Below are 23,400 nucleotides of genomic sequence, written 5' to 3'. Positions count from 1 at the left end.
TTAGTGCACATTTTTTAAAATCATATAATGACCATTAATTAAATATCCTTTTGTAGAAAAATATTTAAGAGATTAAGATGAAATATGTATATCATTATTAATGATCCGAGAGTAGAATTGAAGCGTAAAGCTAATCATCTTGTCACTATTTATCAAATCCTGATAAAACGTTGCAGTTTTAAAACCAATCTAGTGCCCCGTGCACCATTGGGTGTTGAAACGGTTGTAGATTTTTCACAATTAAATTATAAAATGGCATGAATAGAAATAATAATGTAGAATTTTTTAAGGTTTAGGAAAAAGAAATTTACATTTATAATACAGAGGAAAAATATTTTCGAGAAGAGAATATAGAAGTCTGTTTATTAGCAGAGCTTATGACCTTTTATTGGTTGATTTAAGTTGCCACTTTACACATTGTGTAACATTTACCATTATGCCCCTGTTTAAACATGCACATTTCCTCAAATCTTCTATCCGTAGACAATCGTAAAATTGACGGTCTGAAACCTTGATTGATGTGGGTGAGATTCATTTGGTTGAATTATTTCCATCATGTCGACAAACATTTAGAAATTTGTAAAACATTTATGGAACGACTTAATTTTATTTGATGTAAAATGAAATATACAAAGGTGAAATGCCTGTATAAAATCGAGCATTTTCTCAATTAAAATTATCCTTTTATGAAACAAAATAATAATGCATTTTACTCTGTCAAAGACCTAATTAGGCCGTGATTCACAATTTTATTAAAAATATTTCAAAGCAAATTTGTAACAATCAAACGCTAGCCGGCACAATAGGTATGAAAGATATTACATCAAACCATTTAATAAGCTGAAGAAAAGCCAAAAATTTAATTCTAAGCCATCATCTAAGAATTGCACAATGAGATTTCCCTGATGAGCGCTCGTAAGCCTTTTAGGAAAATGGTATATTAAATATAATATTATTAAAGAAATTAATCTGCTGCCGTTAGAGCTATTGGAATATCCGGAACGAAAGATGGCGGCAAAAAGGCGAGGCTTTATTATCGTAAGTCCTTCAGGGATAGATGTGACCCCAAAGGGGTGAGTGAAGGATTTAAGAGAGGTTATTGAAGGTTCTGATTAGGTGATTCGAGAACAGTTTCCTGAATTTTCAGCCTTTCGAGACTACCCTAGAATAAAATTGTATTGTAGTTATAATTTCATTAGCATATTTTAAATTTATAAATTCGTACAGGGTAATATTTTATTCATTATGAATTCATAACTCCGTTATTCTTAGTTTAAAAAGACGCGTAGGATGGTATTTGATACTTTGTAGACTTATCATTATTGTTTTTACCTTGTTTAAAGGATTTAATTGAATATTAAGGGTTTATTGTATTTAGCAAGTGCGGTTCGTCCATAGATTTGATGGAACCAAACTTCAAAGTTTCCTTAAAAAATGATTACACAATCAGCGTATTTTTTTCTAAATCTAATAATATCAGCTATAAGTTCAAAACATAATTAATAACTACAGCAAATATTTGAATATTAGCTGTACGTTATAAAATCTTTTTGGTGACTAAAGCAAATATTTTAAGCTTAGTTTTTTGTAAAACGTTGTGATCTGAGATGGGTTTGCTGTTCATTATTATTAATAAATTCGAAAAAATTGGAAACCGCATAAGTTTGTTCATTTCCATAAGGCGGGCATTGAGTATTGAATTACATGAAAAAATCCGCACATTTAGATCTTTGGAAGCTCATTGGAATAAGATTTAACAAACAAATCTGTGTTGCAATGATAGATGATGTATGTATTTATTATTTTTTTAATCTACGTAAAATTTGACCACACAACCGAATACCGCACGCTACTACATTGGCTCAGTATCAGTCATGGAAGAAACATTCACATTTTATTACTTTTGTTAAATATTTTTGATGATCCCACTTCACCCGTTTATCCGAAAGAGCTCTTCTAACCTCTACCATAACATGGACTATCTATTTGTTCCAGTAACGAGAGAATCCTTTTAAAACCCATTCACCGCTCATTTTTTTTTGTCTCCTGTTTTACAGTAGTAGCTGCTCGATTGTAGAATAATCTACCCTCTAATGTCAGGATGCATATTCTATTTATTTACAATTTAATCAAGATTAAAATGCCACTATTGGAATATTTTAGTTTTTTTCTTTTTCCGCCTTCTTTCCTTCCTATCTTCCCTCCTATCTTCGTAGTAAAGTGTGGATTTTTAGTTTATTTTTATTTCAAATTTCTATAAAATTTCAGGATTAATTGACATACCTATAATATGTCCATTTATGTCTTATTTTTAATTTAATGACTTGGATTGGTTAAAGAGAATAGCCCTACGGCAATATGCCCGCACTTATGTAAATGCAAATACAACTGATATGTTTATAAACTGTTTAATACATAATTATATGACATGACATATTTCCTTCTCAACCATGTTTTCCCTATCTATTGCGATAAATTACAATGGAGAAATATCACATACTACAAATACCGATAAAATGAATGAAAGAAATTTAAATAAAATAGTTGTATTTTCAAAATAAATATGTTTATTGTGGAGAAATCCTTGAATACATAAATGTAAAAAAAGATATTTAATAAAAATACTTTGTTAGAAAAATGCTACGTGTTCGGCCTTGGTTGTTGTGGCGTCAAGATTTGTGATATTGTTCTAAACAAATTTCAATGGCCAGGAATAAATTAACATAAATCGTGACGTACGAGAGGCGTGGCCAATAGAATGGCCGTTTTTTAAAGAAATCCAAAATTACAAATTTAGAAGTATTTTTTATGCTACCAATAATTATCAAAAAAATGTTTTTTTACTTGACAGTATTTCGAAGAACTTTATTATTTTAAAAGAGTAAAAAAAGTTATATTTCTCTATTAAAAGACATTCAATGCCTATAATTCCGACGTATAGAAAAAGAGACACATTCTTTAGCTTCTTTTCTAGTTCTTTTGACAATTCATGCATGGACTAGAGTTTTGAGAATATTATTTATGTTTATTACAAAAAACTCCATATTTATTCGATAATCAAGAATTTTTTAGGTATCCTTTTAAGATTCATATAAACCTTTCCTCAATAAAAAATATAAAACTTGTCAAAAATATTTTTTTAAAGGCTTCTCAGTGGATGGAAAAGAAGAGATATGGAGATATAAAAATATGCAGCACCTAAAACCAGTAGATAAAATAATATGTGAGGGATTTTTTTCTTGCAACTGGCGGGAGTCGAACTTACGACTCCAGTTTTACAGTTAGCCGTCTTATCAACTGAGCCACGACGCGGCGCCGGCAAATCAAACTCTAGACCGCGAGACTCGTATACATTAGTTTAAAATAATTTTGATGTAATTATATGTATAGTTGAGTAGTGTGGCAAAACAGGTAATCTGAAATAAATAAAAAAAATATTTTACAAAAAGTTTTTGTTGTGTAAGTGTTGTTTTTTAAGGCAAATAATATCAAACAGTGTATTCATCACTTACCCCTACTAAATACTTGGGGGGTAAAAGAAAACGGAAGGAGACGCTTCCTGTCTTAAGGCAGAATTGTTTATTATAACATTGCCAACGTTCCCTAATAGAATTACCATTTTCTTGCAATTTCATAAATATTTTCGATAAAATAATGGTGGGGTGCAGAAAGCTAAATTGTAATGTTGTCGCTTACCTATAATATATATCAAGGCAATGTAAACGTCAGTAACATAAGACGTTTCCTCAAAGACAAGTTTATTTAAAAAAAATAAAGGTGTTATTAAATTAACGCAAAGACGTGCAATTATCAAAGTGTATATTTTTTAACAATTAAAATAAATGCAAAAATGAATATTGTAATATACAGAAAAAGTTAATCACTCTCAGAAAAGAAATAATTGTTTAAAAAATAATACATTGTTAAATTATTTTTTTGGTCCTACTTTCGTAGTTTTTTAGTAAATGATCGTCAAAATCGTTTCACCATACAATATAGGTATCTATATATCATTTTTGTCATGTGGATAATAAAGTGATCAGTCTTAAGCTTCATATGCTAGTGCAGGAACATTGAAATAGTGTAGTGTTGAACCACCTTTAAAACAAATATTTCACGTTGAATCTGCCAGGAATAATAATGTGTTAATTTTTTGTATTAATTAAAAAATTAGTTTAAAATAAAATGAATGAAAAGTTTATGACACAAAATATGCAGGCACTTAATTTTTAGCAATTGTTTCTGATCCTAATATTTAAGTATGTAATTGTAAAAATAAAACAATTTCTTTTTGAAGAAGTTTATTTTTTTTCTATTTCAATATACAATTTCATTTACATTATATAATATAATCGCTTAATCGCACTCCGAATGATGAAAAAATCAAATTTTGCAAACACCAATGTTAAACGAAGTATTTACAATTGTAAAAAACCTTAAATAATTATACGTTTTCGGAAATCACACCCTTATTGAGCATATAACAATATGTACGTAACTGTATTTATTGCGCGACAGCATTTTTATCTTTAACTCGTAGTATTACATAAATGTACACTAATTAAGTCTTTATATATTATTGTATCACATGTATCTTATGTATACTTTTCTTATCACTATAAATGAATATTTTTACACTGTGTTTATTTCAATTGATTTTAGCTGGATAAAAAAAAAAAAAATATACTATGTTACCATATACAATATAGCGGGTTTTTTTACATATTTTTATAAACGATTATTCCTAGTACATCTCTATTATTCAATTAACATTAAAGTTGTATCGATTTTATAGGTGAGAAAAGAGTCTTAAAAATATTGAAACAACCAAGAATTTGCTTTCACTACGATAAAATTTGATATTTTTGTTATTACGAAAATAGAAAATATTTGATATAATGTGACGGTTAGTGATTACCAGGTTCACTTCTAGTAGAAGGGTGGTACTCTGGCTTAATTTGGCTAGGATTTTTCATTGTTGAAAAACTCGTTAAATTAGTTTTTCCCGTCGGTGACGCTTTTGTCAGTGCGGGTCTGGAATACTGATTACTGATCAACTTCATCGGCTGAACGTGCCCAAGAAACTCTTTGTCATCATCGGGCATGTCAGACAGTCTGCAGTTCTGATCATCGAATAGAGAAAACGATGGGTTTTCTTGCGTTCTCATTTCCTGATATGTATTATTTTGTGATTTTGAATATTCACTATTTGAAAGCGCTTTATCATTGTTTTGTGATCTGATCATTTGGAGACGGTGGCTTCTTCTTATTGTACTGCAGGGAGTTTGAGGTTGAGAATATGTTCTTTCTTTGGCTGGTCTCGCTCCATTAGTGTTGTTAGATGTCGCATTTGAAGATGATTGGTTGGATGTATCTAAGGTTAGGTTATCAAATTTGAACATATCTGAGCGACCGGAGAAATAAGTATCAGAGTAGACATTTCTGTTGAAATATCCACCGTTACTTGCAGGATACACTTCTTCGTCTGGTTCTTCATTTACTTTATTTTTGCTGCCAGTGCACATTTTCATCCATCCCTGAGAATAAAAATAACAATATTGATTTTAATACTCTACGAGCAAAAAACATATAGATTATATTATTTGATGATTTTATATCTTACCAATGTTCCTGTAAGTTGTTTATCATTTGCGATCACTGGAACGGATGCATAAGCAGCTGGACTCATAATAGCATCATCAAGACTACTTTTGCGATAACAAATCATAGCAGCATCTACTTCAGCGTAGTCTGGCATGTTTTGTCCATTTATTTTATCATATTCTGGCAACGTCCCTTGTCCATTGCTTTGGTTATAGTCAGCCATTCCATGAAGTACTTTATTCGATTGTCTCCAGTTATCTTGACGAGTATCCATCCACATTAAAGAGTCAGTTTTGGTAACACTATTCTGGTTATACGATGTGGTAAGATTACTAGGCAATCCAGGAGTGCCTTTGATATTCAACTGTGTTATAAGATTTGAACCAATACACCGAGTATCTGAAATAATATCAATTTGAAATCAACTTTTTGGTTATTTATAATTTTTTTTTTAAATGGTATCGAAAAATCATTATCGTAATTTTTTTACCATATAAATTTGGCAGTGTTCCTTTTTTTGAAAGAAGAAGCTTCCTTCTGACAGCGAAAGTTCCGATAAAAAGAACAATCATTATTGTGATCATAGACCCAATAAGCACAAGGAACCAAGTTTCAGTTAAAAGATCTCCCGCATCCATCTGCTGTGGGTTTTGATCCAATGTATTTCTAAAATAATAATAAAAAAATAGCATATATTTTTTTCTGGATGAATCTTAGCAAAGTTTAATGGTAAAGTAATTACCTGTGAAGAGGACCAAGTAATTTTGGAACTTCATTACTTGGAGCTAATGGCAATCGTAAAGCAGCAGGAGGACTGTATGGTCCGATACCTTTAAAAGTAGCCGCACCAAGTTGTAGCCAATAAGCAGTTCCTGGTATCAGACCGCCTATTTTGGTATTTCCTCCAACTACTGATCCATTGTAAACGACGTGAGATTCGTTACCAGCTTCTTTAACAATTATTTGATAGTACTGTATTATTCCATTCTGGCTTCCTTGAGGAGGAGGCTTCCATTTGAGGTAAACTGATGAAGAGTTAAGTAAAAACGCTTCAAGTTGATTCGGAGGTTCAGATGGTGCTGAAAAAATAAGTTAACTTAATACAAAAAAAAAAATTTATACAATACGCCGTGATTTCGAAATAAATTTCATTTACTTGATAGTAAAAAAATAAAAAGAGTGACGCTGACCAGTAAAAAATAATACCTGTTTCCTTGTCAATTTGATTGATAAGTAAATCGATATTTTTTCAAAATTTAAAGATGCTAGCCAAAATGCGAAAATTAAAATTGTTTAGCCGTATTATAATTCTTTTTGTTTAATGAAATAAATTTTTATAAAATAAGCTATAATACCCAATATATTGTGACAAAAATTTTAGCCTTCATATTTAAAAAAAAAGACTTATATTTTAACGTAGTTATACAGAAAGCAGCCAGCCATAGAAAAATGAAACTGAGATCTTTGTGAAAACAGTGAAAAATCAAATCATTTTGACCTTGACGAATGATAAACAATGAAAACATTAGTTTTTATTCAAAATTACAAACAATAATTTTTTTATGTATTTGACCAGCTTCAATGATTTCTAAAGTACCATATGATTTTTCTGTGAGTGTTCTTTGCAAATTGAGAAATGCCGTTTTGATGATCGACATCATTTCAGAAGGTGATTAATACAGTTTTTTTGTACGAAAGCGGTCTGGTTGTTTTGAACAGAACATAGAATCGACCTTACTGCACCCGATAACATCAACATCTAGTTTTTTCAAAATTTTAGTCTGGTTGCTCTCTGCACAACTTTGTTCATTTATGTCTCAATTCAATTTCATTTATGTCATTTATTTAAACATTTTAAGGCACGTTAATTATTTAAAATATTGGTGGGACGAAAAATAATAATACTAGTCCTATGAGCGCAAAACAGTAACAAGATACTTACTTCCTTCTCCAGTCCGCGCAATTTTGGAGTTAGATGGCCGTCCGTCAATATTTTTATAGAAAGGAATCAGAAAAAACTCATAGGATGTAAATGTTTTCAGACCAGATATCGCAAAACCCGTTGTACTCCCAGAATGCAGTACTGTTTGCATATTATATTCGCCAGCTGTTGCATTCGGGTTATCAAGTGGTCTATAGTATATGTAAAATCCCTCTAAGTTTTGCGCGTTTAGAGTCTGAAATGGAAAATAAACATTTAGAAGTAAAACAAAGAATTTGGTAGAAAATTTTTGAATGTCTTTTACGTACCTCCCAAGCTAACTTAATAATGGAAGCATCAACTGATATAACGTCACTTAGGCGAACTACTTCGTCTCCTTGTAAACTAGCACGAGCTTCTGCAATGAGTGCAGATCCTCCTTCATCTTCGACTCCTAGTAATACATCATTATCTCCTACACCGATAACTGTCTCCGATAACGGACTTGGCGGTGAAAATCCGTGTGAATTTTCAGTTCTAATAAGGAACATGTAGGAACCACCCACACTTAGATTTTTTTGGGTGTATGTAGTATCTTGATTTCGATGAGCGACGATTCTCCATTTTGCGTCATATTTTCCTCCTCCTAAATTGTCTCTAGCAAACATTTCAACCTGGTAACCGAGCACGGATGACGATCCAATTTTATTATTTTGTGTCCATGTAATAACAACGCTCGATTCAGTTTGGCTCTTTATTTGAGGCCTGCCCGGAGGACCTGGCAATGTGGAGTGATCGGGACCTCTGAAGAAATTTACGCTGGGATTTGTTGGTGAATCTACTTTTAAAAAGGCGCTCCAAACATATTTACCATTTTTGTTGGAAGCTACGCAGGAATAGATTCCAGAATCTTCTTTTTCTAGTTGTTTTATGGTAAGAAGTCCAGAGTTTACGATTGTTACTTTTTTAGAAGGAAGTAACGGTATTGATTTATGATACCAAGATATAACTGGATCTGGGTTCCCGATTGCGGAACAGTGAAATTCTGCTATAGACATAATTGGCAATGTTTGATTAGATGGTCCAATTATAATGACAGGCGGTGGCCTTTCATCTTCTGAGGTAACTATTAATTTGGCTCGACTTGTAATTGCGCCTGCCGAATTGACAGCAGAACAAACAATCGTGGTGCCGGAATCTTCTTTTTGAGTTTTTTGAAGAGTAAGTAAAGATTTTCCGTCAATTGATATTGAAGCTTTATATCGTTCCCATGTGACTCCGGGAAAGAGCAGTGAATGATTGCCTTCTAATGACCAAAATAACGTTGGTCTAGGATTTCCATTTGCCAAACATTCGTAAAATGCTTCTGCACCAATTTCAACGCTTTGGGTAATTGGTTTAACATCCAAGTATGGAGGTGCTATAAGAAAAAAATGTTTATTTTATAATATTGCTTGTTATTTTAAAACCATTTTTTCTTAAAATACTTACAATGAACTTTGAGGATTCCTGTAGCCGTGACTGACCCGACGGAGTTATCAGCCTCGCAGCTATACTCTCCTTGATCTTCCAAAACTATCCCTTCAAGCCTCAGGCTTCTATCTTCTAGGATATGGACCCTTCCTAGAGGCATGTTTCCACCCCCAGCCGCCCGTCGCCATAGCACGTCTGGGAGTGGATCGCCGCCCACACGACATTGAAAAGTAACACTCCCTCCCACTAGCACTGTGGTATCTGTTGGACCAGCTATCAGATAAGGCTTAACTAAAAAAAATTAACACAATCAAACAAATTCAGTGTGAAAATATTATACGTAAGTTAGCAGATAAATATTTTTTTTACCAAGAACCCTTAAATGGGCAATAGTGGATTCTCTAACTCCAACAATACTTTTAGCTAGACATTGATACCTTCCATCATCAGATTGTCGGAGATCTTGGATGATCAAGTTGCCTCCGTCCACAATTTTCAAACTGCAACAATGATTTTTTAATGCACACGTGTTGTGTTCAAATGTTTGCTTAAATAATAAATAATTCAGTTTTTTTTTCAAACCGTTGAATTTAAAGATATAATTTAAAGGATATAAAAAATAAAAAAATAATGCAAAATACTCATTCAAAAACAAATCTTGTAGAAAACAATAAATTACATTTTACAATGAGCAAATTGAGACGAATATTAATATATCACTGCAATAACATAAAAATAAAACAAAATATACCACACGGTTTGTTTACGTATTTCAAAAGTATAACATCAAATTTAAAAGATACATAAAGTTCTAAATAAATACGAATAGTTAGATCTTTTTTCGCATTGACTTCGTTGATCTGATTACAATCATCATATCATTTTTACACCAGACATTTTAATAAATTATATATTTAAGATATTGGCCTCGTGGTGCAGTGGTCAGCGCGTTTGCGTACCATGCAAGAGGTCTCGGGTTAGATTCCTGACATGGATGACATGAAATATTTATTTAAAAAGCTGTCTTTACACTAGAATATTTCATAGTCCCTGGACTGGTACTTGAAGCGTAAGACTGATCATATTACCTTCATGTGAGAAAAATGATCAAGATACACTGCGATTGGTGTAATAATGCAGAGCCCTTTGCACCATTAGGTGCAGAAAGGGAATGTTATATTTTAGATTGAATAAAATCTTCTGATTTATCAAATTTTTCACAAACTTGCCATCTTTCATTCGACGTTATGCCGATTGGTTACTGTTCCCTTATCTGAATGTGATTTTGAAATTGAACTAAACACCATTAAAAAAAAATGCAATAAATAACGGTTACACTACAAAATTCATTGACAAACAGACAAATTAAATGAAAATTGGTTAATAATAATTATTGTAAATACCAACAAAGATTATGATAATATTTGTAAATAGAAAAAATTCTATCTAAATAGTTCTTGTATGTTTATTAGATAATTTTTAGAAAATTGAGTTATAAATGTCAATAAGTTCAATATCTTATTACGCTTCCATGTAGCTATATAATATTTATTTTTTCCGTTACTCAATTGTATTTTCAGCATTTTTTTAGTGTCAATCTCCACTTGCTGATTTAACTTATTTGATTTTAAAAACAAATAAAACATCTTTTGTAAAATTTGCAAAACGGTTTATTGAACAAACAAGAACAAGGGCAGCGATAATATGTAAATAATACTTTAAATCAAATTTTAAAAAGAATTGCCAAAAAATATTGAATTTGTGTTTTGTACAAAAGATAATGTTGAAAAATTACTAACAAATTATAAAAATAAAAATGATAATATATTGAACAACTCAGGGATGTACTAATTACAATGCAATACGTGTCCATCGAGGTTCATTTGGAAAACGTCACGTAGCTTTAACAATCGCATTAAAGAACGCATGAGATGTTAAAATTACACAACTTTTTCTGAGTTTGCAAATCATCATAAATTTTAATCACAATTTCAATAAGGATACAGGAGTTAAAAATTTAAATTAAAAAACAAAAATACTGAAATTAAACAAGTGTTTCACATTAAAAAAGCTTTAAAAAATATTTTTTCTTTAGTAAATAATCAAATATATTTTTAATAAAGCTCATTTTTTTATTTAAAAATTAACCAATCCTGTAACGTTCAACCACTCAGCCCCCCCCTCCCCCTTCCTAACCCCTCCCTTACGATTTTTTGACATCTCGCCATATATTTTTAACTGAATTTAAGTGCATGTTTAGACATGGAAATGTATGCATTCCCTTCAACTTTGCATGTAAGTGTATTTTTTCGTAAACACTTTGTATACTACGGTGACAATAAAGGTGGTTGTATTTTAGTATTTGCATATTGATGTAGTGAGTGTCTTGACAAAAAGACGGATATGTTTCGAAACCGGTAAACATAAAAAGTCGGTAGGTGATGTTATTTTGTTAGAGCATGTGTATTCACAAGACTCATGTTAACTTTTTACTTCCTTACTTGTAAATTTGAATGTATTGTTTATGAATTTGGTTTCTTTTATGGTGTAATGGCTAAAACAGCTAACTCTGCGCATGAAGCGTTCGATTTTAACTGAATCAGAAAAAAATTAAGTACTCAACCCTAGTTGTTCTTTGATGTAACTCAGTACTGTAATTATACATTTAAACATGTTGTGGTGAAAGAATATTAAAATTAAAATAATAATAAGGTACACTAACCGTTCATTGTTGTCTAAGTCCAGCAATAGTCCATTTTTTCTCCAGAGTACAGCCGGTTCAGGGGACCCTCGTGGTGGAGAACACTCGAGTAGGGCACTATCACCGGCTGCGCCCCGAGTATCCGCTGGTCCTAAGCGGAAGTCTTCTCGAAGAACTGTTGAAAGGACATAAACAACCTTATAAAGTACATTTGTAACACTATTTAAAGTGCGATTAAATTTTTCAAGACAAGCACCAAACTTTATTTCCTAGGGATTCAACACGTTCACTGTCAGTCTGCAATATTAAAATCTCGAAAAAATATTTATTATTATACTGGCTCGGAGATTGAAAAATAAAGAAATTGAAAACAAGAACAAAAAAATAAGTACCTACATGTATAATAAAAATAATGTTTGATACCTTTGATCTACTGAAGTTGATTTCACTCCATGTACCACCTAGGTTAAGCAGCACATCTACAATATTATATTGTCAAAATTCACGAACGGTAGCTCAATATAATTTACCTATTTTTAGATAACAGAATAACGGGAATGAATATGCATCATATTTTGACTTATTTAGTTTAACTCTGCCTAACTTATAAAATAAAGTGACTAACATATTTTTATCAAAAAGAGCAAACCAACTTCAGGAGATTGGGTAATAATAGTTTAAATTTGATTAATTAATGTATTTTGTTATTTTATAATTACGTTAAAATATGTATGTATTTGTACATATTAAAAAAAATTGTGTAAGCGAGTAAGAGCAATAAATAATAGAATGTACATATTAAAATATTATGTCCCTGTTAATACTTTACGAATTATTTATTTATCTATCTCTGAATCAATTTTACGATAAGCTATAACTTCCTGGGGGTCATCAAGTTAAACTAATATAAATTTTATTCAAACTTTGCAAAATTATATAATCGAATCGCTACTACATAAAGATGTCTACCGCCAGAGACACAATATTTCAATATCATTGATGTATAAATCTGTAAATAAATTATCTGTTAGGGCTCTACTTTGGTACAAATTATTTTTTCAGCATGCGTCGCACTCCGAGTATAAACACAAGTTGGTACATGATTACAACACCAGGTTTACTAGTATGGAAGGTCTAGCTGATAAATATGGCAAAAAGACACTGCAATACAGTATAACTAAAATATTTAACATGTTACCAAATTATATTAAAAATACCGAGTTAAATACAGGAGTGAGACGTTTGCTCAAATTATGGTTATTAGAAAAAAGTTTTTTGTATTAGTGATAGTTTTTAATTTTTCCTAATGCAATATGAAATGTTTTTCAAGTAAAATTGTTGTTAATGTAGGTTTAGTGTAAATAATCAATGTAATTTATAAGAGCCTGCTGACAAGTTGTATGTATGCAGCTTAGCATGACTTTAAGACTATTTTGACTCAGAATTTAAGACTATTTTGTAAGTATTTTTGAAAAAAAAAAAAAGTCATTTATAATATGTATAGTACGAGCATATTAATATGCCATACTTGATTTTTAAAATATTTTTATTATTTAGGCACTATTTAAACAACATATATGTAAACGGCAGATATGCCGTATATTAATAAATAAATGAATAAATTTATGGAAAAATTTAAAAATCATAAATCTAATAGACGGAGGCATATGGATTAAAAACTGCTCCCTTACTCCAACTTTGACAATCGGCGGAGTTGACAGTGAATTTGTCAAGATTTATAAAAAGAAATTCAGAAGTTAAGGTATTTGCTTAGCTTACAATCATAAATGTACTGTTCGTAAACCCAGTTGTCTAGAATTTTATTTTTCTCTATTTAAAAATGTTTTTTACATCTTCTTTTAATATTTATTTATGCAAATAACTTTAATATACTGGAATTTTTATGTTTTAATGAATTGTCGGCTTTTTTTTTGTGAAACGAGGGACGCTTGACTTGATACAAAATATCATAGGAATAACCAATACTTCGTGGAAATGAAAGTTGGCAATACAATCACGAGTATTAAAAAAAACAATTAACCGATTTTAAAGATAAGGTGAGATACAAATTTTAACAGGAAAATAACAATAATAGTTTATCGAAAGTATAAGTACTCGTATAAAACAGTCAAATGACAATTAATAGTTATAAGAAAATTTAAATATCTGAACAAAAACATATTTGTGTGCTACATAATATTCTTCAGACATTCTTGAAATACAAGAATTACAATAAATATATAATTATAAAACATGCACAAAAATGTTCACTTAAATTGTGGTTAATATAAAAAACAGAAAAAAATCTAGTTTGTCGGATATCGAAGCCGGTACCTCATTTTCATCATAACTACATAAATATGCCACAAAAATAACAAACACGTGTTTGATGAATGGAAAAGTTATTTTTTGTTGAAAAATATTTAATGAAAACAAGCGCCTTTTTTGTACACTAAAACACTAACAAAATTTGTTAAAACACTTAAAATACCACGTTTATCGAGATTAGCATTTAGCAAAAAATTACAAATCTGCTTTTCTTCCAAACTTTTACTTTTATTTGCCATTTATATATCTTGATATTTTTATGTTTTTTCATTATGTATTTTTGTATTATTTAATTTAGTACGTACTATTATTTGACATATGATTTATTGCTGTTATTTCTTATATTTCTTTCTATAGTATTAAGTGAGTTTCTAGAAAACATATCTCAATTATCATTTTGATTATGTTTTTATATCTATATTCTTTTTCTAATGATTTCGATGATACTCTTTTTTTTTTTTTTTTTAAACTACTTTATTTTAGTATTATTTTGTTGATTTTAATGATAACATCATTTTGTTTATTTGATAATATTTAAATCTTAATTTGTATAATTAATATTTTTAAAATTATTTCTGATTATCTTTTTTGCATTGTATTCTTTGGAATTTTATTATTTTTTACTTATACCTTTTTTCTAGATTGTTATTTTATTGCATCAAATGTCATTATAATTTAATTAAATTAATTTTACTTTTTTGTTGTAATTTATTGTGGCACGTGCATAGCTTAAAAAGCCTTAAGAAGTTACTTAATATTTAAAGTAGTGTAATTTTGAATGAATAAATAAATAAAAAGTTTGTTTATATACTTTTTGATAACCTTTAATATTATTGTTAAACTACTTTTTAACCTATAATAAACTGTGTGAAAAATCTCCTTCAAGTCATTGTGTGGTAACTTGAGGTTAGGAAATGATCTAATATAAAATTAATTAATGGAGTATATAAAATTACTTTGTCTTATAAACCACTTTATTTTATTAAATTTATTTTAAGAGAGAGTGGAAACATTTTTGAGAAGGGAATATGGAAGTCCGGGCATTTAATCAGATGAGACCTGTTTCATTCAAATGCAAGTTTTAATTATAATTTATAAACTTGAATTTGAGATTGTTATATTTTTTCAGGGTTTTTGATATTTTTTCATTTTAGAAGATCCTGATGACAAAATATTTTATTGAAAGTTGTTTAATATATCTAAGTTTGTGATACTTTTTATTATTTTGTGTTAAGGTTTGCTTGAAGATTACAGGAACATGTGTGGTAATTCAAAGTAGTTGCAGAGATATTAATAAATTAAGTGCAATAAGGCGCGTTAAGTAAATTTCAAATCAAATTGTATGTAGCATGTTGTGTTACAGTATTTACGTTTAAAAAAAACTTTGACATGATATATAAACTACTTTTTATATACGAGTACGTGAATTCTGTTGTTTTTTGTAAAACAAATATATGCGTTCATGAAATTAAGTGGTAGAATTCCGGAGGCATAGTAGAAATGAGAATTTTACAATGTTCCCTGAAATGGGATTAAGAAAACGATTTTCTTGTGTAGAAGTAAATATACGTATTTTAATTTCATCACCTCTGGAGCCATATTTCCACCGTATTGCGAACAGCGGTGCGCAAATTAATAACCTGACACTCTCCGAAACATTCACAAAGGTCTGTCGTGGGAAAGACCGGGGAACTCACACGTGTGTACGTCTTTAGCAAACTGAGAAAAGAATAACCCTGAAACGAGCCTTTCAGGTGAGCGAAAAAAGCCTCCGAGCAATGAGAAAGATGAATAGAAAAGATAGTAGAAGCCTCCTGCAGGTGTTATTCTTTGTGTTTGTGTAAATATTTTCCGACTGAGCGCCATTGGAAGAAAAGCGTTATCAATTTTTCCGGATATGGCTTATTATTCCGGTTTGATTGCCTCACGACAGGAAATTGCATTACCGTTCTCTGGATATGGAACAATAACATTGTCCAAAATGATTGCTTTTGCTTTGCTTGCTAAACCACAAATTTATTATATTTTTACCCAATATTGACAATTACTAGTTATTGCTTGAAATAAAATGTTCTTTTAATTTTGGGCCATTATCGCACGAGTACTAAAAACTATGCTAGAACATGATTATTAAGATATGGTAGAGCATGGTTTTAAACTGGGATCTCTGATCCTTAATCTTTTGTCAATAAAACTGGACCATAACTCCGTTTATTTGATGTTCACTCAACGCATTTTTTATTATTCATCAAGAGTTAATAAGGTACAATAAGCATACAAAAATAAAATATAACCCCACTAAACTGGAGACCAGGGACATTAATTTATAAATCAATGTGAGTATTTTTCAAAACAAAATAATTAACCTGCACCTTAGAGAATAAAACTCGAGAGTCCACTTGTTAAGTTCAACATGCAAAAATTATCGTAACAAGCTATTTGATACGTGAATAAAACACTAATTTGCGTCATAAAAATACTCTTGGTTGAAAAAAATCTGAAATCAACTTTGTTTTGGTGCAAAAAACATAAATAGTCACAGGTAGCTCTTTAAATTTGTACTTTATTTATTATAAAAAAATCATAATTGTACATTATCAGTTATTTTTAGATTGAAATTATCCCATTTGGTTTAATAGTAATAATGATTTTAAAATTGACAAATCAAAAATTTCGTTTATCTCAATATTTCGTTTAATGTGACTCCCGTTGTTTTCTTATAAGGTGATTTTTTATTTCACTTACCTACGTATTAATAATTTCATAAGCTTGTTCAAAATTATAAAAAAAAGAATATTAATATTGCACGTCAAAAAAGTTGTACTATTTTTTAAATCGTAAATAAAACATTATACTCTGAATTCTGTGGTTGTTGTTAAAACTTTATAATAAAAAAAAATAATTGTTCAAAATATGAACAACCCAATAAAATTTTAAATATTGCATGGTGTGTAAAGTGGTCCTCCGCTTAATTCAGACTACTTGATTTTTTTTCTTAAAGTTATCAACTTTAAAAAACCTTTTAACAAATGGATGCAATGGTGCATAGGGTACTAAATTTCCGTGGCAACCAGAGCGTATCTCGATCGTCGTTTGTAACATGAAGATAGAATGATTTATCTTACGCTACCGCTTACGTGAGTGCTAGTCTAGGATCTATGAAATATTTAAGTCTAAAAATACCAAAAAAAATGAATATTTTATCTACAATGTCAGTTGGGAAACAAATATTAGATCGTGAGCTGGACAAACTACTCGTATCATTGAACATACCATCTAACGTTTACCAACAATGTATTTTGATAATAAACATTTCTTCAATTCTCCCATCCGCTCATATTTCCGAAATAAAAAAGCTAAATCCATTATCAGTGTTCTTAGATTCAAACAAAATATTTCATCTTTTAGAGAATGCCTCAATATAATTAATAAAATTTGTTCATCTCATTAAACGTGTTGGGAATGGACTACTTTTAACCAAATAAATACAAGTTATGAACCCTGTAAAAGCATACAATTTTATTTTTATTTTTCAAATCAATGTATTTTATACTAGAAGAAATGTTTATCAATTTAAAAAGCCCTAAAGAAGATAATATTTAGTTCCTACTTGATGTTTTCAACAAAGTGTTATGTTGCATCATTTATCTATTATTCATAATCAATCTTCTTACCAAAAGCTCTTTCCTGTATCCTTAACAATATAAATACAAGATTTAAATAATTTTTTTTTAATACACTTAAACACCCATACACATTCACTCACCCTCATTTATTCTCACACACAACATATTCACATGCACACATTTAAATCCAAACGTCACACTCATTCAATTACGTAAACTCATTTCTTATATATTGTGTATTATTAGGTTTATAGATAATTTTTTTTAATTGGCTCTAGTAATGTTAATCTATTTCTACTTATTTATTATTTAATAGCTGTAAAAATTCCAAATAAAGTAAAATAAATTAATTATAAACTTTTAATAAATAAATGCATTTTGCAGATCTCAGAAGCAGTAAATTGTATTATCTTACTACCGGCAGAAATCGTTAGTACGTGAAAGTATTCCTTATTTCACACCCTTCAACATCCCACACGTAATGTCCCTCCACTTTTATTTATCGCCGTCGCGACAACAGATGCAACGTTGTCTTGGAAAAATGTAATAAGAAATGTTGGAAAAAAAGATAAAAAATCTACGATGAAAAAAGTTTACATCCAATTTGAAATACTTCAAAACTGATTTGAATAACTTCAAGAACTTTTCTGTGTTCCTACATGGCTGACTAAGTGATTATTTGTTGGACAATAACCGTATTTAATTTTGACAGTAAAAATATATTAAAATAGAGATGGAGAATATGTAAGAGAAGGGAATAATATGCTTATTGAAATATATTATATATGTTCATGCAGGAAAAAAAAAAAATCTATTATTTTATAATGTACATGCTTCCACTTCCATTATCTTATATTTCAACTCAACACAGGGTACTTTATTTTTTATTTTTGTAATATACATGTATTTGTATGAATAAATAAAAATAAATAATTAAGGAAATCTCGTCATTAAAAGAGGTCGTCATAGGCTGTTTATGTTGCCACTTTACACATTGTGTAATATTGCCATTCTGTTTGAATATTCATATTTCTGTAATTCTTTTATATTGTGTTGATTTCATCAAAGTTTAAAGAGCTGAAACCTGTTCTGATGTGGGCGAGATTTATCAGACTAAAATATTTCACCAACACGTTTGTACTTAGCAACGCTTGATAATAAAGGTTTTTAGAAAAGGACTGAATCTCACTTTAACCGAAGACCAAATTTCACGCCGTATCAAAATTAACATATTCCAACAGAGATCGAAAAAACTTGAGAGACAAAAAAATGTGAATGTCTAGTCATTTACAGAAATTATGACCAGGGTTAACTGGTTTTAGTGGCAACTTCTTGCAATTTAATTTTTAGTATGTTTCAATAATGTTAATTTTGCAACCAGTCTATGATGTCAGGTTGTTAGTTTTATAAGTGCCAAATACGTCCGTATTATTTTCTTAAAAACTATCTGTTGAAACGAATTTCGATAATCTTTCCGTTTTGTTATTTCATAAAAATCTTAATCTAAAAAAGTATAAATTAGTTAAGAAATCTGTAAACGTTCATATGTTACATAAAAATAACAGCAGCCAAAACAAATATTTCACCCAGGCACTGTAAGGAATCGACCCTGGTTCTAAAGCACTGTCGACAAATGAGCCAAACATTTTACTGTAACACGGAAAAATCTCCACTTGATGCTATTTTTGGATTTTTACCTGAGAGTGGCCGTCAAGTCAATAATTCTCGTCTAGGCCTCTCGTCTGGTTTTATTTAATTGCTCAGAAGAAACGTAATAAACGTTTAAAAAATAAAATTATTAATAAAATAAATTAAATATTCGTTACTTGGTTTTGAAGTGACAGTCGAAATGTATAGAGAGAACACCCTTACCCCAGGTGTGACATGACACCCCTTCTCACTTAGCGCCATTTACTTCATCTAACTTTCACTTCAACAACCCTTCAAAGTACTTAACTATGCTCTGGACATTGTCTTTATAGTAGAATTGTACTCATACGCCTACAACGTACCTAAGCACTGTACAGTATTTAATGTGTACATATGCTACAAAAGCGTGATTGTAATGTATGAATTTATGGCCTGTGTATAATAAATTTACTTGTGTATACATTTCCAAATGGATGAAAAATACAATTTCGTATGTGAAAACAAACCAAAATTCAAGACGAGTGCTTTCGACTCGATGGCTACTCTCAGGTCAAAATCTTGAATGTAGAGATAATTCCACCTTATACAGTTTTTTATATTATAAATTTATTGCAAAAAAATAATATATGTACATAGTTAATAAAAGGGAATCTACATAAAACCAATTAATGTAAAATGAAAACGGAGTATTCTCTGTTTATGACAGTCTCCATCTAACATGGCACAGCCTGTTCTAAGATGGAAATTTTCTATCTTTAGAGTATAAGTATTTTCAAATTACGATTTTTTACTAAAAACATTAAATTTGTTTAAACTTAACAATAGAAGGAAAATTATAGACCTTTTAAATTTATTCAAAATTGTAAATTCAATATGGGATTGCCCTGAACTGTTATCTCTCATCAACTTCAGGGTGCCTGGAAGAATGACTAGACAGGTGCCACCGTTTTGTAGCAACAATTCACGGACAGTGTATATTTGTAATGCAGTATTAAATAGACTTCATGAACTCGGCAATAGTCATTCCCACGTATCTGATATATTTAGCGTAGGGTATTGTTCCTGTAGAACAAACCTCTTGAACTTTTTCAAAGATGGTGAATGGTAATTATATTTATTTATTCATGCATTTCATATACACTTTTTTGTTCACTTTGCCTAGCAGTGTAAAACAGTACTTATGATTTTCTTGTGGTTTTACTGTAGAATGTTTTATTATTTAAACTTTCTACTGCATATGCTGTATAATTTTTAGGTTATTTTTTTAAATATAAATCTTCATAATTTTTAGTTTGATTTTTTTTATTTTTATAAATCTTGTTTTTAAAATTCATGTTTTTGAAAAAAAAGGAAAAAAATATTAAGCCAAATATGTTAATATTATAAATGTTTGTAAAAGGCAGATTTGCCGTTTATGTTAATAAAATAAATAAATCAGTAGTCCTCTACTAATAAACCAATAACATAAAAAAGAAAAACTAAAACTACTTAATTATAAATGTGGTTGGCGAATTTGTCCATGATCGAGGTCCCGAGTTCGATTTCTGGGAAGGTCGACATGAAATATTGGTTAACAATATGGTTTGTCACTGCAGTATTTCATATCCCTGGACTGGCACCTGAAACTTGAGGCTGATCACTCCCACCTTCACGTAACAGATGATCGATAAAAGCTGGATCTAGTATTCCAATGCTGTATGATGATAATTTTGAACTGTCTTTATTGTTCTTGTTCATAATTCATCAAGTCCTACCTTATTATGGAGCAGTTTTCTCATGAAAAAAGTATCCGTCATTTCACATAAAATTTATATAATCACCAATTTTTTTTAGATGGAGCTTTTTTTGTAGAACTTCATGAAATAACCTTAACATTTAACAGCAACATTAAATTTAATTTATATGATCATTTAGTTATCACCGTGCCGTTTATTTATTTTTAAATTTATCAAAATCTATAGTGCAAACGTATACAAAATACAATTATAATAAAATAAATTCGAAACGCTAGGCTAATAATGATTTCAAACTTATAGTTAATAAACGTAAGTTGTCATACTTTATGTTTTACAAGAATCATATTTAAAAACAAAAATTATAAAAAAAAAACTGCATATAAAGATTTTTAGTCTACCTAATCTTAATATTTGTTTGAAAATTCTCAAATAAAGCGGAACAGTCTTCATTTTTGTTTTTAAAATTAATAATTAAATTAAATGAACCTAAATCGTTGTTTAAATATTTTGATCAATAACAATCTATAATTACATTTAAAAAAAGTTAATCTTCGCATTTTTGTGTTTATTTAAAATTATTAATCAAATAGTTTTATTTTTTGCAATTCATAGATAAAGTATAATTAAAATGTGTTTTTTAAATTTAATTTCACTAAATGTTTTGAATATAACGATATTATTTGGGCTGTAATTAATTGGTTTTCATTTATCAAACAAAATATATCGTAATTAAGTATCAAATATCACGAAGGCTGGTTACTTTATTACGACTCCAAATTCCATTAAAGATTTTGTCATTGAAAGGAGACCTCCACTAGGAAAGGTTTATATTAATTTTTATTCTATACTTTAAATGTAGTTTTTCTTAAAAGTGACGATAAAAAAAATGATTATGTGACAAATATTTGTTCCACTTGCATATGGTGAAAACCCGACTAATAAGTTTGACGTAGATTTTGTACTGTTTTTGAATGCTTATTATATTTATAGCAAAAAATTAAACGAATCAATCCGTTCTTTTGAATAAAGACAATAAGCATGTTCATTTAAATCATATTTTCAACTTCGATCTACATAAATAGGCAAAATAAATTAGAAATTAATTGGAGAGTAATGTTTTAACACACATAATTTTTCAGGTATGACGTTATCACTTACAGTTTGCAACAGATGTGTTTTATTTTATTATACAAAAAACCAATTTAGGTTTACGTTGTTTTATTTTCATAGTTATATTAGTTTTTCATTACAATAAACAACGGGTTAAGATGCTAACTGTTTTCGTTAATTTTTTCTTTGACGATTTAAAAAATAGTGGATCGTACAAAAATATTTTAATACAGAAAAATGAGCACTGTCGTTAAAAAATCATTTAATCAACTTACCCCTAATGATTTATTTTTTATTAATTCTATTCATAAATAGTGATAAATTTAAAAATTTGTTGCAACAGAGAGGGGAAACATTTTTGAGAAGGGAATATGGAAGTCTAGGCATTTACATGGCTTATAACCTGTCATTGGCTGGTTAAAGTGGCCACATTACACACTGTGTAACATAAGAAAAATTAAATTTAATTTAAAAAAAAATAAAAATGGAAAAAATATTATGTATGCCAACGCCATTGGACTATTCTATAAAAATAAAAAAGACGTATTAACAAACAATGACATAAACGAAGACCTTACTATGTTGACTAAATGGACTAACACAAACTTAATGAAAAAAAATGCAATATAATCCATTTTGAATCTAGAAAAAAATGACATAAAATAGATGTTAACATAAATAATAAACAATTTACTGAAATTGAACATGTTAAATACTGAGGACTTACAATAGACAGACAATTTACATGAACAATTCATAACAATAATTTAATTAGCAAAGTGGCGACATTATCGAGTATTTTTTTTAAATCAAAAACTTTGTTCCAAAAATTAAGAAAAATTTCATGTATGAAGCCCATGTAAAAACTAAAATATGTTAAATGCAACAACTATGGGGAACAGGAAATCAAAATGACTTAAACGGACTACAAAGACAGCAAAATAAAAAATTAAAGATAGTAAATGACCTACCCTATCTAACAGCAACTAAATAACTTTTTAAACAGACTAAACAATTAAATGTAATTGAACTCTTTTAACTAGAATTTTTAAAATTTATTCACAAATAATCCACTGATATAATTGTAGACAAAGACTTAAAACTTGAAAAAAACTGTAGTAAACATGAACACATACAAGAATATCAGAAAAATTTCATATACAACCTTTTAAAACGAGAAAGGACAATCGAGACTAATAAACCATGGACTGAAATTATACAATAAACTACCAAATACAACAAAACAAAAGA

At 29.5% G+C, this 23,400-nt stretch overlaps 1 protein-coding gene across 1 annotated transcript in view; it reads right to left on the bottom strand.

Annotated features, from left to right (window-relative positions):
* Positions 1 to 4,783: 4,783 nt before the first annotated feature.
* The window catches only part of LOC148280583 (roundabout homolog 2-like), a 62,273-nt gene continuing 43,656 nt past the window's right edge, over positions 4,784 to 23,400 (bottom strand). The window contains exons 3-11 of the mRNA XM_088228160.1: positions 11,721 to 11,874; positions 9,368 to 9,498; positions 9,017 to 9,289; positions 7,855 to 8,945; positions 7,547 to 7,781; positions 6,347 to 6,683; positions 6,095 to 6,270; positions 5,624 to 6,003; positions 4,784 to 5,537 (exon numbers count right to left, since the gene is read on the bottom strand). Coding sequence (XP_088084286.1) covers positions 4,908 to 5,537; positions 5,624 to 6,003; positions 6,095 to 6,270; positions 6,347 to 6,683; positions 7,547 to 7,781; positions 7,855 to 8,945; positions 9,017 to 9,289; positions 9,368 to 9,498; positions 11,721 to 11,874 — 3,407 coding nt within the window. The 3' untranslated portion in view covers positions 4,784 to 4,907. The remainder of the gene's footprint in view (positions 5,538 to 5,623; positions 6,004 to 6,094; positions 6,271 to 6,346; positions 6,684 to 7,546; positions 7,782 to 7,854; positions 8,946 to 9,016; positions 9,290 to 9,367; positions 9,499 to 11,720; positions 11,875 to 23,400) is intronic.

Source organism: Micrasema longulum, unplaced genomic scaffold (genome assembly GCF_059751315.1).
Source record: "Micrasema longulum isolate JH-2025_06_02 unplaced genomic scaffold, ASM5975131v1 h1tg000566l, whole genome shotgun sequence".
Taxonomy (NCBI): domain Eukaryota; kingdom Metazoa; phylum Arthropoda; class Insecta; order Trichoptera; family Brachycentridae; genus Micrasema; species Micrasema longulum.
The sequence above is the reverse complement of the archived record's forward strand: the minus strand, read 5'-3'. Positions and strand labels throughout refer to the sequence as shown.